The 15969-nt window shown below is 45.0% G+C and overlaps 1 protein-coding gene across 2 annotated transcripts in view; it reads right to left on the reverse strand.

The window, feature by feature from the left end:
• UCK2 (uridine-cytidine kinase 2) overlaps positions 1 to 15969 on the reverse strand; it is a 74981-nt gene that overhangs the window by 18049 nt on the left and 40963 nt on the right. The window contains exons 2-3 of one of the 2 annotated variants that reach the window (XM_060134156.1): positions 3987 to 4128; positions 3060 to 3156 (exon numbers count right to left, since the gene is read on the reverse strand). In XM_060134156.1, coding sequence (XP_059990139.1) covers positions 3060 to 3156; positions 3987 to 4128 — 239 coding nt within the window. Of the gene's footprint in view, positions 1 to 3059; positions 3157 to 3986; positions 4147 to 15969 lie in introns of both variants that reach the window. The other variant, XM_060134146.1, reaches the window with a different exon arrangement.

The following is a 15969-nucleotide window of genomic DNA, read 5'->3' on the forward strand; positions in this document are numbered from 1 at the left end:
CTGGCAGTGCTGATCAGCTTGCCTAACTGATAAACACTAAAAAGGAACAGGTGGTTTTCCAACTCAACAGTCATGCCTCTTCAATCCTGGGACAGTAAGGAGAACCAAACTGCCTGCTCTGTGGGTGGTATCCCCAAAAGGTGAAATCAATCACTCCCCAAGTCCACATGTAGGTCTAGGTGGGAGAACATTTAGAAATAGCCTAGAGGTAAAAACAACATTTATTGAGCACCTACTAGCCCAGGATGCGCCAGGAACCTATGGTGCAATATTCTGTTTAGGAGTTTAGAGATGGGCTGGGAGGTTCACATAAACCTGGAGTATTAGAGCATTTGGGATTACCAAATTTGGGATTACCTAGCCCAACCTTCTCATTTGACAATCATTCCTTACGATAAAGAAGGGGAAGACCAGAGAAAGGTATTTACAGAGAATAGGTGACTTCTCAGTTGTAGCCCAACATTTGTTTGTGGTCACCAAGAAAGACCCATGGCTGGGATGGGATCAGTTAACCCTGGACAGCTGGGTCCCTCACAAGTGGCTCTTAAGAGTTGGGGGGGACTGCTGTGGTCTTAGGTGGTCACAAAGCTTCATGCAAGAGATGGGCTCTGGGCCACTAAAGAACAGGATTTTAAAATAAAAGGTATGAGAGGGGAATCTGGAGAAAAAAGTCAAACACATCTGGACGGGCAACTCTGCAGGGTTTTTTTTGGTTAATATGTGAACTTGATGGAGCTCGTGCTGCACAAGGTACTCATCTTCACCCCCTGCCCCCCGACTACACTGGTCAGGCCCTGACTCCTGCCAACTGCCCTCACTCCACTCCCTTCCATCGGGCCTGTATCAGTCTCTCACCCGGGCCACTCCAACGGCTTCCTAAACAGCATTGTGAATCCTCGTTCCTGCCACAAGACTGACCTCTCCATTCCTACATAACTGCCATCTATGGCTCCCTACTGCCAACACGTTTATCCTCTGGCCCTGGGGTCCATCCATGGTCCTTCCTGATCTGAGCCCTGCCTGCCTCCCAGCCTCCCCACCTCCCGCCGCTCCTCCCACACACTGACCCCCATCTCTCCACACCTAACCTACTGCAATCCCCCACCAAGGTGGCCCCTGAAATGCCTACCTACCCATCACCTTGGAAATCCCTTTCCCAACAGCTTCTCATGCTTTCCAATGCACAGCTTAAATATCATCTCCTTTACACAACCTGCACTAAATACTCCAGCCCTTCCTCCCTCCTACTGCTCCACATCCCCCTGCCTCAGTCGTCAGGCTGCACTGTAATTCTGTAGCAGTACCCTGCCCAGGACCTGAGAGGTGGTGGGCTAGACTGTCTCTTGTCAACTTGACATCACCACCACTCCCCCAAGGCTAGAAACTACAATTCCCAGAATCCCTTTCCCTACATGGTCCCAGCTACTTTACCAATGGGAAACTCAGAAGATGAAAGTGATTACCACAACACTGTAAATCAACTATACTTGAATAAAATAAAGGTTTAAAATTAAATTAAAAAAGAAGATGAAAGTGAAACAAAATCTGTAATTTCTAGGAGACCATAATGGCTAGACAAGGAAACTGCAGACACTCCATAAGTTCCCGTTCAGAGGCTGTGGGCCCGGATGGATGCAGCGGATTCTTGGACTTTGCATGAACCTAGCTTCTACTCCAGATGGCAGCTCAGGCTGCCATCATTGGGGACGAATTTCTCTGATTCTCCGGCTGCGGCCTCCCAGATCTTTGCTCTCCCAGCCCCCTTGTTATTCATGTTAGCTCCAGTTCCCTATTCTAAGCGCCCCTTTATTCCTGCATAGTCTGGAGACGTTGATATAGGAGGCATATCTTGTTCTCTGAATGTCCTGCACAGCAGAATCGGGTCCATAGTAGGAAGTACTTCAAGAGCTGCTGGAGAGGGATGAAGGTGAGAACCAAAGCAGCCCGGCTTTCCATCACAATGTGCTCTTTCCTCCTCCTCCAACCCAATCTTTGCCACACCCTCAAGTTCTGAGAAAGTTCATGAGAAGAGCACAGAACATGTGAGCTAACTGCATTAAAGGCTGAGATGTGTCCTAAAGGAACACACAGGGAGATGAAGATTGGGCTTTTAATTATAGAAACATTTGGTAGCAAACATTTGGTAGTAGAAACATTTTAATGATAGAAACATTTGTTTTTAATTATAGAAATATTTGGTAGGAAATCTAATTTCCCATTTTTAAAAAATCAACTCAAGAGAGAGTGGGATAAAGAAACCAAGAAGGAAAATGAAAAGTGGGAGGGAGAAACTTTCAAAAGATCCCAGAGCTAAAAACAACACTTACTGAGCCACTACTAAGGAGCTACACGTGATCTGACACAACATTTACGAGTGTCGAATGTGCCTGGGAGGTCCCCCGAAGGAGACAAAGTGAGCAAAGAGCTCTGTGTAGCTCTGAAAGATCTTGGGGTCTGGCTAGCAGGAGGGAAGTCCTCCAGAAGCCCCTTGCCACCACTCAAGAGGGAAGGAGGCTGTGATGGAGGTCAAGTCACTCTGCTATTCTATTAGGAGCATGAGAATCAACAAATGGAAAGGACAGGTCTGACGTGATTGAGAAGCTCTCTGGTGGGTCTAGTCTTTGGTGACCCCAGTGCCCTCACACCTCCCCACACAGCTCGATCCCAAGTAATCCAGGAGAGCAGAAAGAACAGCTTCTTTTCTTCTTCTTCCTGTTTTTCCTCTACCATACCCCCTTGCATTTGTTCCAGAAACAACAGCTTGGGCATGTGGATGAGGACGAATGTGCAGTCCCTCACCTGAGTCCAAATTCACAAATCTATCCCTTCAGAGTTAACAAAGCATGATGATCACGATGGGACTGTTCCAGGAAGCACCTGAATGAATTCCTGACCCCGTGCACCTACAGGCATGCTGACGCCACCGCCCTGTCACTGACAGGCTGCACTGGGCACCAGACACATGGGGGCGGGGGGGGGGGCGTGAGGAAGCCTGGAACTTCTGGGGACCCTCTGGGGAGCAACAGGTAACAATCCCCAGCCCAGAGCAGCTCACTTACCGGGAATGGGAGACAAAGTCATACACAGGAATCTGGACTGTTTTCCCTTCGGTGATTTCTTTGAGTGTCTTGAAGATGAGTTCATTGTCAAAGGCATCTGAAGGAAATCAAACTATTAAGATGTTTCTTAATTGTAAAATGATTTCTCCTATAGTGATGAACAGGGCATCCCTAGAAACCTATTATTTCACATACGTGTATCACACCCTAGAGAAGCATCCCCTCCCCACAAAAAAGCCAGATTTCTACCTAAAGCAGAATGCCAATTCCCTGCATCTCAAACCAAAGTGTATAAATGAGTTCTGAAAAGTGGATTCTTTTTTTTTTTTTTTGGCTTGCCATTCCGTCTCTGGCCTCAGACATCTCTGTCCTCCCTAAATCCAGCAGCATATGATAACCTGGAAAGCATACTCACAACTAGGGCACTGCAGCAGGCATCACACCAAGTTTTGACTCTCACAGTTATAAGAACTCCAAACCAGCTGAAGGGCGAGTGTGCTCATCTGGGACTGTCAGGGCCAAAGACATTCAGGCAGCCATCCTGGACCCTCCACCCCACTCTCTGCCAGTCGGTGAGTTTAACACACGAGCCATGTACACGCACGTGCTGGGTGCTGGCGGGAGGGTGTGACACAGGCTGCTGCAGAGCAGGAGGCGGGAGAACCAGCTGTGTGTGCGCTAGCCTGTGTCTGGCCCACCCTGAGGAATAGGCTTCTCCAGGAGTCGCCCTTGTTCAGACACAGATTCGATCAGTATTTAAGGCGCCTAGCACCAGAGGATGCGTTGCAAAGCGCTTCTTTCCTATAAGCCCCACCGCAACCCCGCAAGGTATCTAACAGTCCTCCATTTTATGGATGGGAAACAGAGAGCTTAAGTAACTTCTTCAACCGATCCCCCCCCACACGCCCCTTCAATGCCCCGACTCACCCGGGTGATCAAAATTGAACTGGCCTTTCAAGGCTTTGGCCTTCTGCTCTGAAGTGAGGACACGGTAGAAGCTATCCTGGCTCAGGATGACCACCTGCTTCTGGCGATAATCCACCTCATTCTGTCCCAGGAGCTGCACAATCTTAGCACAAACGGAAGACTGTAAGGAAAGAAGGGAACACCACGGAATAAGGGAGGTCCAGTCACTGAGCTGATGTGTGCGCCCTGAGCAAGGGGGCCTTTGGAAAGAAGAACCCAAAGGCTACCATATCTTGGATGATGCATTAGGGGAAGGGAGGAAACGTCTGCTGAGAAGGAATTCGGGGGCCCCAAAAGTCTCTTCCTCTCTTTCCTTAACACAATTTACTACACTCAGGTATCCACAGTGAAGGCAGGGGAAGGAGGGCCGTAATCTCTAACTCCTCTTCCATAAAGCCTTCCCCAAAGCTACTGATAAAAGGTGACACTATTTTATTCTTCGTTGCTTGCACCCTGGTATAGATACACAAAAAAGACAGCAGAAAGTGGGGAAAGGGCACATTGAGGCTGTGCTGATGGGCCAACGGGCCTCTGGGTCATGAAGTGACTGGGCATTTGCTAGACATCTCACAGCCCCTGCACATCTCTTTATGTCAAAGGAATCTCATAGCAGAGAGCCTGGCTGGTTGGCAGTAAGGCCAAGGTCATGGTTTCCATCCTGCTTCTGTTGGTTTCTTTTGCTCTGGTCCAGAGCCGTGGACACCATCGCCCTCATAGTACCCCAGACAGCCTTGTCACAGATGTGTGCCCCCGCTTTTAGAGCTGGAGACATAAACATCACCAATACCTGAAACAACCTAGGGGTATCCCAACTAAGAGTAGGGACGCCAGTTCCAGATGAACTCAAACCTACATGCTTTGTATTGTGTTGCCAGTAATACACATATCTGACTCCTTTTCTCTCCAATAACATACGCTCTTTGTAAAAGGAAAAGTATAAAACTAAGCGCATTCCAAAGAATGAGATAGTGAAAGATTGTATTTACCAAATAACTCTTTTCTTTTTTTTTCATTTGATACAAAGATTAATTGAAAAATAAGAATGTCTACATTACAAAACCTCTAGAAGCTGTAACTCAAGCCCCCTATGGAACTGGTTGACCTAATTACAAGCGATGAAAAAATGAGCAGTTAGAGGTTTCTTGGGCTCAGCCTTAGAAGTCTTACTATTGAACTTATTTTACCAACTGATTTTACAGGGAAAAACCAGGAAACTTTTAAAAGTTCTTATGAAGAATGTATTTGATTTGTCCAAGCATAAGGAAAACTGGTCATTCCTGTTGTACTCGCCAGTGCAAACTAAAACTATTTTGAATTATACTCCAATAAAGTTGTTACAAAAAAAAAACTATTTTGCACAATATGTCCTGTTGTACACGTGGTGAAACACACTGCCATATTATAAGGATCTGTGGGGGAAATTATTTATTTATTTTTATTTATTTTTTTTTTTGCGGTACGCGGGCCTCTCACTGTTGTGGCCTCTCCCGTTGTGGAGCACAGGCTCCGGACGCACAGGCTCAGCGGCCATGGCTCACGGGCCCAGCTGCTCCGCGGCATGTGCGATCTTCCTGGACCGGGGCACGAACCCGTGTCCCCTGCATCGGCAGGCAGACTCTCAACCACTGCGCCACCAGGGAAGCCCGGGGAAAAATATTTTGACTCAACTGTTAATTATTAGAAAATTATTTTACTTTTATGACACTTTTGCATATTAACACACAAAAAAGCATTTAAAACTACTTAGGATTTTTGGAACTACAGATGTGCCAAAAGAAAGAAAAAAAAGGAATCACAGGAAGGTATAAAGCTTGCACATGACTTAAACTACATTCAAAAATGAAAATGCTACAACAGAATCAATGGTTCTATGCAATCAAAACCTCTTTAAGTTTTTAAACATGTATAGGCCCATAATTTCCTTTTCCTAGCTCAAGGCTATGAGAGGGCAACTTTTATACCTGCAGCCTTCACTAGTAGATAGAACTTCCAGAAGTCCAAAGAACAAAAATGAAAAGAGGGATTCATGGAGCCAGATATATATAATCTATCAGGTTATTCAAATAATGGTATTTTTTTATTTGTACCTAAAACACATTAAATATGTGTTTTTTTAAGAAGAATAGTAATCCCACCACTGCCAGAAAAGCATATAAGGAAGTTACACTACTTAATTTCACAGATAAACCATCATTTCCCTTAACCCAGGCACAACCTAGGACACAACCTATCCAATGGCCAATAAAATTGGTTAATGAACATACAATAGGTACAATTCTAGAACGTTAGTGCTCATCACCCTCTTTAACCAGAGTAAGGATGGCTGGGGAATTTCCTGGTGGTCCAGTAGTTAGGACTCAGAGCTTTCACTGCCGGGGCCTGGGTTCGATCCCTGGTCGGGGAACTAAGATCCTGAAAGCCACGTGGCGTGGCCAAAACAAAGCAAACAAACAAACAGAAAGAGGGTAGAGATGGCTGTTTTGTTGGTCCACAGCTGCTTGTCTCAGCTCTATGTTTTCAAGGACTGAGCTGGTGATCGTTCTTTCCACAAACATACCACCACCACCAACTGCTAACATTTTAACTGATTATTGGTTAGGTGTCAGGCCCTAGGCCAAGTGCTCCATTACAGCTACCCCCAGAAGTCACAAGTGTTACCCTTCACAGATGTGGACACCAAATTAAAGGACTTGGCTACAGTCATACAATCCTGGTTCCTTTCCTCTTCAACTTAAAAGTAGTCAGGGACTTCCCTCGTGGCGCAGTGGTTAAGAATCCGCCTGCCAATGCAGGGGACACGGGTTTGATCCCTGGTCCGGGAAGATCCCACATGCCGTGGAGCAACTAAGCTCGTGAGCCACAACTACTGAGCCTGCGCTCTAGAGCCTGCGAGCCACAACTACTGAGCCCGCATGCCACAACTACTGAAGCCCGTGTACCTAAAGCCCATGCTCTGCAACAAGAAAAGCCACCACAATGAGAAGCCGGCATGCACAATGAAGAGTAGTTCCCACTCGCCACGACTAGAGAAAGCCTACGCGCAACAACAAAGACCCAATGCAGCCCAAAACAAATATAAATAAAATAAATAAATTTATTTTTTTAAAAAAGTAGTCAGAAGTGGGGGGGTGGGATAAATTTGGGGTTTACATATATACACTACTACATATAAAATAGACAAATGACAAGGATTTACTGTATAGCACAAGCAACTATATATATTCAATATCTTGTAATACCTATAATGGAAAAGAATCTGAAAAATAGATATAGATATATGTATAAGTGAATCACTTTGCTGCACACCTGGAACTAACACGACACTGTAAGTCAACTATGCTTCAAAAGAAAAAAAAAAAAATAAGGTAGTCAGAAGTTCCAAGCCGAAGAAACCCTTTTATCACTCAGGAGATAAACACCACTGCATGAACAAACAAACACTTGCCTCTAGGTTAATTTAGATTTTTCTAGTATTTTCTTCTTTCTGGAACTTGTTAAAACTGTTAAATCGGGGCGACAGATACTTGGGGAGGGGTTCATTGCCTCTACTGGTGCTTAGGTTTGAATCTTCACACAATCAGAAGGAAGAAGTCCTACAGAGGACGTCTGCAATGAGTGAATGGTTTTTTCCTTACTGAAGGCCCTCCTTTTATGTCTCCTTCACTTTAATTTCCCTTTTCTCTAACCCTACCCTTTTCAAAAGGATGAAATGGAGGTGCAAGGTGTCTTGTTCCCTCAAGAAAGGAAGTAAGTCACTAATGACTAGGGTTTGAGGAGAAGGCAGGCAATCCTGAGCTTGTAGAATGCTAAAAATGGGAGAGAGCACAATTGCTGTGGTGAGCTAAGACTTATTAAATAATTATAGTCACAAAACCACAAGTACCATATGATCCCACTCAGGAGGTATGTAGAGTAGTCAAACTCATAGAAACAGAAGGTAGAATGGAGGTTGCCAGGGGCTGGGGGAGGCAGGGTAGTGGGGAGCCGTGTTACGGATATAGTTTCAGTGTTACCTGATGAAAAAGTTCTGGAGATTGGGTGTCCAACAATGTGAATATACTTATCACTACTGAAACGTACACTTAAACATGGTTTAAGATGGTAAATTTTATGTTACGTATATTTTACCACAATTAAAAATAATAATTATTATTATAAGAAGAGTCCACATTTAAGGGGCAGTTTCTTGCCATGTGCTGATACTGGGCTCAACATTTTTAAATCATCCCATTTACTTATTACAACCTTGTATGCTGGCCATTATTATTATACCCACTCTACTTACGGTGAAGCCTGAGGTGAAGTGACTTGCCCAAGTCAAGTGGCAGTGGAGCCAGGATTCCAACGCGAGGAGTCCAACCCCAGAGCCCACCCTCCTTCCAGCTGCACCTCCCAGGCAAACTGGTACCACCCGTGGGGCTGGAGGTAAACTCAGTTTTGCATCGTATCTCCACATGTAGCGCAATGTATCCAGAATGTCTTCTGTCCCTGCCACTTCTACTACACTATTTTAAAAGAAGAGGGGGTGGGGGACAGGACACACAGCAACAAGCCAGCTAGGGTTGCTGTCTGAATACAAAGTTAAGATCAATGAGGTTAGCTTTAGAAAAGGAAAAAAAGAAATCATATGGAAGACTCAGGGAAGGTCATTTACAATTTCTTCACTCCTGTGCCATTTTGAAGATATTATCTCAATTCTTTTACAAGATACTATTTTATCTTTTTTTTTCCTTAATGAGAAAACTGAAGCTTAGAGATTTCATTCAAGCTGAATGGCTTGCTCAAGGTCATGGAGCCCAATCTCAAGCCACAGATCTTCTAACTGCAAAGGCACAATTCTTTTCACAATTCCAAACTGAAGCAGCTCTGGCATCAGCCCCACTACTCTCTATAAATTTACTCCATTTCCAGAGAGCAGGGAGGGAACTGGTTAGAAACGTAATACTGTTTTGTCCCACTGTATCATTAAAGTCAACTTTCATAGAATTTCATGTGACTCAAGGCAGGCAAGTGATTTGTATATCAAAAAGAAGCTAAAAGTACACACACACACACACACACACACACACACACACACACACACTCAAGGTATCTGGAACCTAAATTTGGATTATGCTCAACGAATTCAGCTGTTTGGAGCCAGAAATTTGGAGGGCCCAGAAAATTCTCTGAAGAAAAATCTGTAGGACTAAATCTCACAAACAACTACAGTGATGGAGAACAACTCACAATGACTTTAAGATTCCTTCCCACATTGTAATTCCGAGAACATGCCAACACTGGACTTCATAATTAGGCCAGTCCACCAGATGTGCTAACCAATATGGCAGACTCCCTTCTCGGGGACACTTCCCATTGCTCTAGGAAGTACAGCAATTCTCTAAATTGATTCTCACATAGGAGGTGGCTCAGACAGCCTAGACACCATCTTAGTGTGCCATTTCTAGTGTGTGTGTGTCTTCCAAGATCTTCCTTAAGATCCTCTTGTCCAATCCCAATATTGCCAAATGAGGAAAACAAACGAAACAAACAGAGCAAATGAGCTCTGGTGGCCTCTTTGTTGGGTGAACCACCAACCACCCCAACACATAACCTGGATGGAGCCCAAGCTGGTCAGCTCAGAGCAACATAGCTCAGCCCTACAGAGGGCTTCAGGCTGGGTGTGTCCCCAGGGGACGGGGTTGGCATCTCTCATGCGCAACCTTACAGAAGAGTACAGGCTGAGGGCTATGCTGCCCAACATGCAAGAATCGCATCAAGCTGTCTGTCCTGCTCAGAGTGAGCTGCTTCATTATCAGAGGGAGCGCTGCTGAGATGGAGGAAAACCTAGCAACCACACAGCCCGCAGCTTAAAATAGTCAGCCAGCTCCAGGTGAGGCACCTGACTCATCACTCCCTCCCCACCCCACCCTTCAGAATGGGTTGTGGGCATCAGTTAACACCTTCCCTGAAGGCACCACCCAGCAGCTAAGAGTGTAAGAAGGCCAGATGCTTAGCCTCCTCAGGCAGGAAGACCCCATCTAACTCCCGTCACTCTGGGACTGTGTACAAGTCACCTCGATAACTCTTAAAAGTAGCTTTCCCTGTCACTATCATCGAGTAAGAAACACACCACTGGAACTTCCCTGGTGGCGCAGTGGTTAAGAATCCGCCTGCCAATGCAGGGGACATGGGTTCAAGCCCTGGGGTCCGGGAAGATCCCACATGCCGTGGAGCAACTAAGCCCGTGCGCCACAACTACTGAAGCCTGCGCGCCTAGAGCCCGTGCTCTGTAACGAGAGAAGCCACCGCAATGAGAAGTCTGCACACTGCAACGCAGACCCAACACAGCCCAAAATAAATTAATTAATTTAAAAAAAAAGAGAGAGAAAGAAAAAAGAAACACACCACTACCTTATATGGTGCTCAGCACAGCCCCCAGACATTACATCACACCTTTGGGGGCTGGGGTTGCTCCCCATGCAGCTCAGAAACTCTAATTTACAAGTATGAGAAAACCAAAGCCCCAGTAATTTGCCCTGAGACAGAAGAGAGCTCAAATCTGCTGACTCAATTCCCGGTCAAGCCAACTATATGGAAGCAATAGGGAGGTGTCACTCAATGCTTCCCCGGGAATATCTCTAAGGCCAACCAGCCTTGGGTCCATAGATGACCCCAGAACCCATGCACTGCTAAACAGGTTCTCCTAGCTACAACTACAATACCACCACCACATACACACACACACACAAATAAGTAAGATCTAAATCAGAAACTCACTAAGTTGTTATGTGATAAAAAAGGTCTTAGACATCAAGAGGTAGCCACAGATCAATCCAATCACTAACAGGCGTTGGTGAGCATAGCTACCTTACAATAACTAAGAGTTCCTGGAACACAGGAACCAGTTATGACTCAGCTCTGCTTTTCTTCCCAGGGCCTGGCAGGCTTGGCACCTGGGGGGCTCACTCAAATGTGGTTAAATGGATGACCACAGGAAATGTCTGAATTGATGGCCCAACAGTTTTCTTTTTCCTTCAGACCTGGAATTTCACAAATATAGTCTGTCCTGCTCATCCTTAGCATCAGCCTCGATTCCATCCTAAAGCATATCACATACTCAGGTAGAGACAACTAGCTGTGTACCCAAATCTCAGCCTCCGAGTTTTAGCTGCGCACATGACTACATTTCCCAGCCTCCCTTACAGCTTGTGATTGTACTAAGTTCTGACCAATTAGACCAATTGTGAAATGGAAGCTTCTAGAATCTCCTAAAAGAATAAGGGTCCCCTTTTGACTCTCTCCTTTCTGTTGGCTGGAATGAAAACTTGATGGCTGGAGCTCAGGCAGCCACACTGTAGGATTGATATCATGCTAACTAAGGGTAGTGAAGCAGCTAAATAAAGGAGCCACAGACTCAAAGCATCATAGAACTAAGATAGGAATGAGGTAAATTATCTTGTTTAAACCCTGTTGTTTGAAGTTTTCTGTCTCTTTCAACTTAAATAATCCTAACGTCAAAACCCACATACCCAGTATACCTTAGTGTAAATGTCCTGTTGAAAGCTGCAATAATTCTCCTGTCCTGGGCCAAGAGGCTGCCTTATTCATCACAGGCGCCACAAGCATCCCCTCACCGGAGCAATTTCTTTGAGTTTTAAAAGGTGAGGTGAGGAACATTTTGCCTGGGCCAATGTCCCCAGACCACTGGGTACCTCTGTGCCACCTGCCAGCCTCTCTCTCTGTATTTACCTTGATGTGTCAGAGTGGAGTTAAACATCCTCCCCATCTTTTAGCACATTACTTGTGCTGCAAGCCAAGCACTCCATAGAGGAAGCTACAGCTGGGAGGGGGAAACCAGATTATAAACAGCACTAGATGAAAACGCCCCACAATGGAAGCTCTCAGTTGTGTGTGTGTGTGTGTGTGTGTGTGTGTGTGTGTGTGTGTGTGTGTGTGTGTGTGTGTGTGTGTGTTTAAATTGGAGTATAATTGCTTTACGATGTTGTATTAGTTTCTGCTGTACAACGAAATGAATCAGCTATACGTATACATATATCCTCTCCCTCTTGGACCTCCTTCCCCCGCCACATCCCACCCATCTAGGTCATCACAGAGCACAGTTTTAATTCCTGATCCGTGTTGGTACTGCAAAGGTAGTCCAGCCTAGAAAATCCCAGGTATGAGCCTGCAGCTGCGAAAAATTCTAGTTGATCAACAGTCACCAACATTAAACATATTCCCAGGACTTTTCAGTGAACTGTCCATCTAAGCTCTATTCCTAGCAAAGACATTTAAAATAATTCACTTCTGGGTTTGTAAAATTACCTAGTTGGCTCTGTTCTCTTTGGAGTCACGAGCCCCTGCAGAGAAACGCCCTCAAAGAACACTCGCTCATGAAATTAAACTTGTTTAGAATCAACCGAGGAATGATGAACAATAGCTAACACACAGACGCCAGGAACTGTTCTAAGGACTTCACATTTACTATGTTATTTACTCCTCAAATCAACTCTGTGAGGTGCGTGGTCTTACTGTGCCCATCTTACATACAGGAAATGGAGGTACAGAGGTAGATTAAGTGACTTGGCCCAAGATCACACAGCGAGAGAGCAGCTGCGCCGGTCTTCACAACCAGGCAGGCTGGCTTCAGGACGCCGGCTCTTAACAACCACACACACTGCCTGCCTTGCCACTGCATCAGAAGGGGACAGAAACCTATTCTCTTCCCGAGAGCCACAGTGACCCTACAACACAGGTGCAGTGTCCACAACAAATAATACAGGAGCTGCCAGGAACAGAACACTCTCAGCACAGCTCTGTAATTTCCTCCCCTTGGGCTCCAAAGCACAGGCTTGCTGGACTTCCTTAGAAGTTAGTTTTCCTGAGAAATATTTTACTAGGAAAAGAGCAACACAAGTCACTACTGATCCCCCTACTTTGCTGTATACTTGAAACTAACACAACACTGTAAAATAACTATACTTCAGTTAAAAAACGGGGGGGGGGTACCCATGCTCCTTATGTGAAGCCGAGTTCCAGTCTCAGCCACAGCCTGGTTAACACCTGCCACCAAACTCAGGCAAAACATCAAGCAAGATAGGACTGTGCTTGTGCTCAGGGGGTGATGCGGGCCTCACCACCGGGTTACAATTATTCAGTATAAAAACAGTGATTGATTTCAGCCCCCTCTTGCTGATTCTGAGCCTGAATATGGAATCTGTGGACACTTCTTTGTACTCCCCACAGGACAAACACAAAAGGCACCACCACCGCTCTCCTCACTCCTAAAAAAATGGAATGCATCTAGGCTTATTGCCAGCTTTGATGAATTTGCTCCTTATGAAGCCCTCTGCAAAAGGCAGAAGCAAGAGGAGGCATGCCGGAGGGTCAATTCTCACTGCCTTGTGGGTGCAAGTGAGGCTGGATCTCTTTTCTTCCCCTTTTACTTGAGGGGCAGGAGGCAAGCTGAGATGGTAAGACTCAGCCAACGCAGCCCCCTCTCCGAGGAAAAGATGAGCACGTCTTTGGACAAGGGGTGCCTAAACCCACCCACTTCATACAGTTTGGCTTACGAAGCAAGGATAATATGCCTATTACAGAAATTATGGCCCAGGACTTGAAGTCCCTCTGGAGAGAGGCACAAAAAGGAAAGCTGACTCCCCCCTGTTTTTAAAAAATGAATGGATAAAAAGGCGAGCACAATGTGCAGTTGGATCCTTGGCTAAATCTTTGCAAACTGAAGGCCACACATGGGTAAACGTTTAACGTGTACTTAACAGCACAAGACTGCTTTGTTGTACAAAGCATATTTGAGTTAACTCTTCCTTTCCAGTAATCCTTATCCACATTGTGGAAAACCAGAAGTTAGACTATCTGGCGGTCAAAAGATTTTTTTTTTTTAATTTTCTCTTCAGGGTTCCTCTAGCACCTGCGTCTAACTGCAGCACAGCAGGGAGAGGAAACCGAAAGCGTGTGCCACGCACCCACTTCCCCGTCCTTTTGGAAAGTCTCTTTCACTGTCCTTGAAAACCCAACTTCCCATTTATTCCTCAGAGCATCTGAAGAAAGGGGTTCAAATCCTCTATTAAGAGATTCAATTGCCTCAAGTTATCCCTTCCAGATTTTGATGGATTCATCATTCATCAACTACCTCCTTGGCCCCCCAAACTCCTCTGGAATCCAAAAATAAATAAATAAAAGAATTCCCAAAGCTACACACCATGTTACTCTATAAAGTATGGTGAGTTTACCACAATATAAATCATCATAAATCATCAGGGCTAATCTACTGTTGGCAGATAAGAGGCACTAAAGCACGTATCCTTTGCAGAGACTGATTTTCTTTTATTAATTTGTGAAACTGAAGCAACTATCAGTAGACACAGGCCAAACTTTTGTTTTAGACTCACACAAATAACTCCACCTGCTTGACAGAGGAAGGACAGTCTTTTCCAGAAATGGTGCTGGACCAACTGGACATTCATGGGCAAAAAAAATGAACCTTGACCTAAACCTCATACCTTATATACAAATTAACTCAAAATGGATAACGGGCTTATGTAAAACAGAAAACTTATTAGGGGTAATTCCCTGATGGTACAGTGGTTAAGACTCGGCGCTTTCACTGCCAGGGCCCGGGTTCAATCTCTGGTGGGGGCACTAAGATCCTGCAAGCCAGGTGGCACGGCCAAAAAGAAAAGAAAGTCTTCAGGATCTAGTGCTTGGCAAAGATTTCTTAGACTTGACACCATAAGCATGACCCGTAAAAGGGAAAGCTGATAAACTGAATTTTGTCAAAAGTAAACCTTGCTCTGTGAAATCTCTCTTAAGAGGATGAAAAGACAAGCTACAGACTGGGAGAAAATACTCCCAAAGCACATGTCAAACGAAGTATCTTATATAAAAAATTCTCAAAATTCAACAGTAAAATACAAACACTCCTACTAGAACATAGGCAAAAGACGTGAAGGAGCATTTCACCCAAGAGGGTATAGAGATTGGCAAATACGCACATGAAAAGATGATCAATATCATTAGCCGTTAGGGAAATGTAAATTTAAACCAGGATGACATTTCACTACATACCTACAGCACAGCTAAAATAAAAAATAGTGACCACACCAAATGTTGGTGACGGGAAGGAAAGCTATCACTCATACACTGCTGGGAGACATGTAAATGGCCCACATCCTCAGGAAAACAATTCGGCACTTTCAAAACTAAACACGCAACTACGATATGATCCTGCAATTGTACTTCTTCCTGGGCATTTATATAGCCCAGAGAAATGAAAACATGTTCACACAGAGGCTTGTACCCATATGTTCACAGAAGCTTTAGTCATAACAGGCAAAAACTGGAAATCACCCAGAAGTTCTCCAGTGGGTGAATGCTTAAACAAACTGGTGACACACACCATGGAGCACCAGTGAGCAATGAAAACGAATGAACTCCTAACCTACCTGCAGGAATCTCCAGAGAGTATGCTAAAGGCGCGTGGGAGGGGCGGGGGGTAATGTATGATTCCATTTATGTAACCTAGCAATGACAAAATGATGGAAATGCAGAAGAGGCTGACAGAGATGAGGGACCAAGGGGGATCGCAGTGGTGGAAGAAGGCAGGGTTGGCTAATAAAGGGCAACATGAAGGAGGGATCCTGTGGTGATGAAATGTTCTATATCTTCACTTTATTGAGGCCAGTGCCCTGTAAGATATTACCGCTGGGGAAACTGAGTAAAGGGTACATGGGACCTCTCTGCTTTATTTCTTACAACTGTATGTGAATCTACAATTATCTCCCAAAAAAGTTTATCTGAAAAAAAGATCAATGACCATCCATCTTTTGTGATTCAACTTGTCGTGGGTTGAATTGTGGCCCCCCAAAAAGATATGACCATGTCCTAAACTCTGGAACCTCAGAATGTGACCTTATTTGGCATAAAGGTCTTTGCAAATGTTACT

The sequence above is a fragment of the Lagenorhynchus albirostris genome, chromosome 2 (assembly GCF_949774975.1).
Source record: "Lagenorhynchus albirostris chromosome 2, mLagAlb1.1, whole genome shotgun sequence".
NCBI lineage: Eukaryota > Metazoa > Chordata > Mammalia > Artiodactyla > Delphinidae > Lagenorhynchus > Lagenorhynchus albirostris.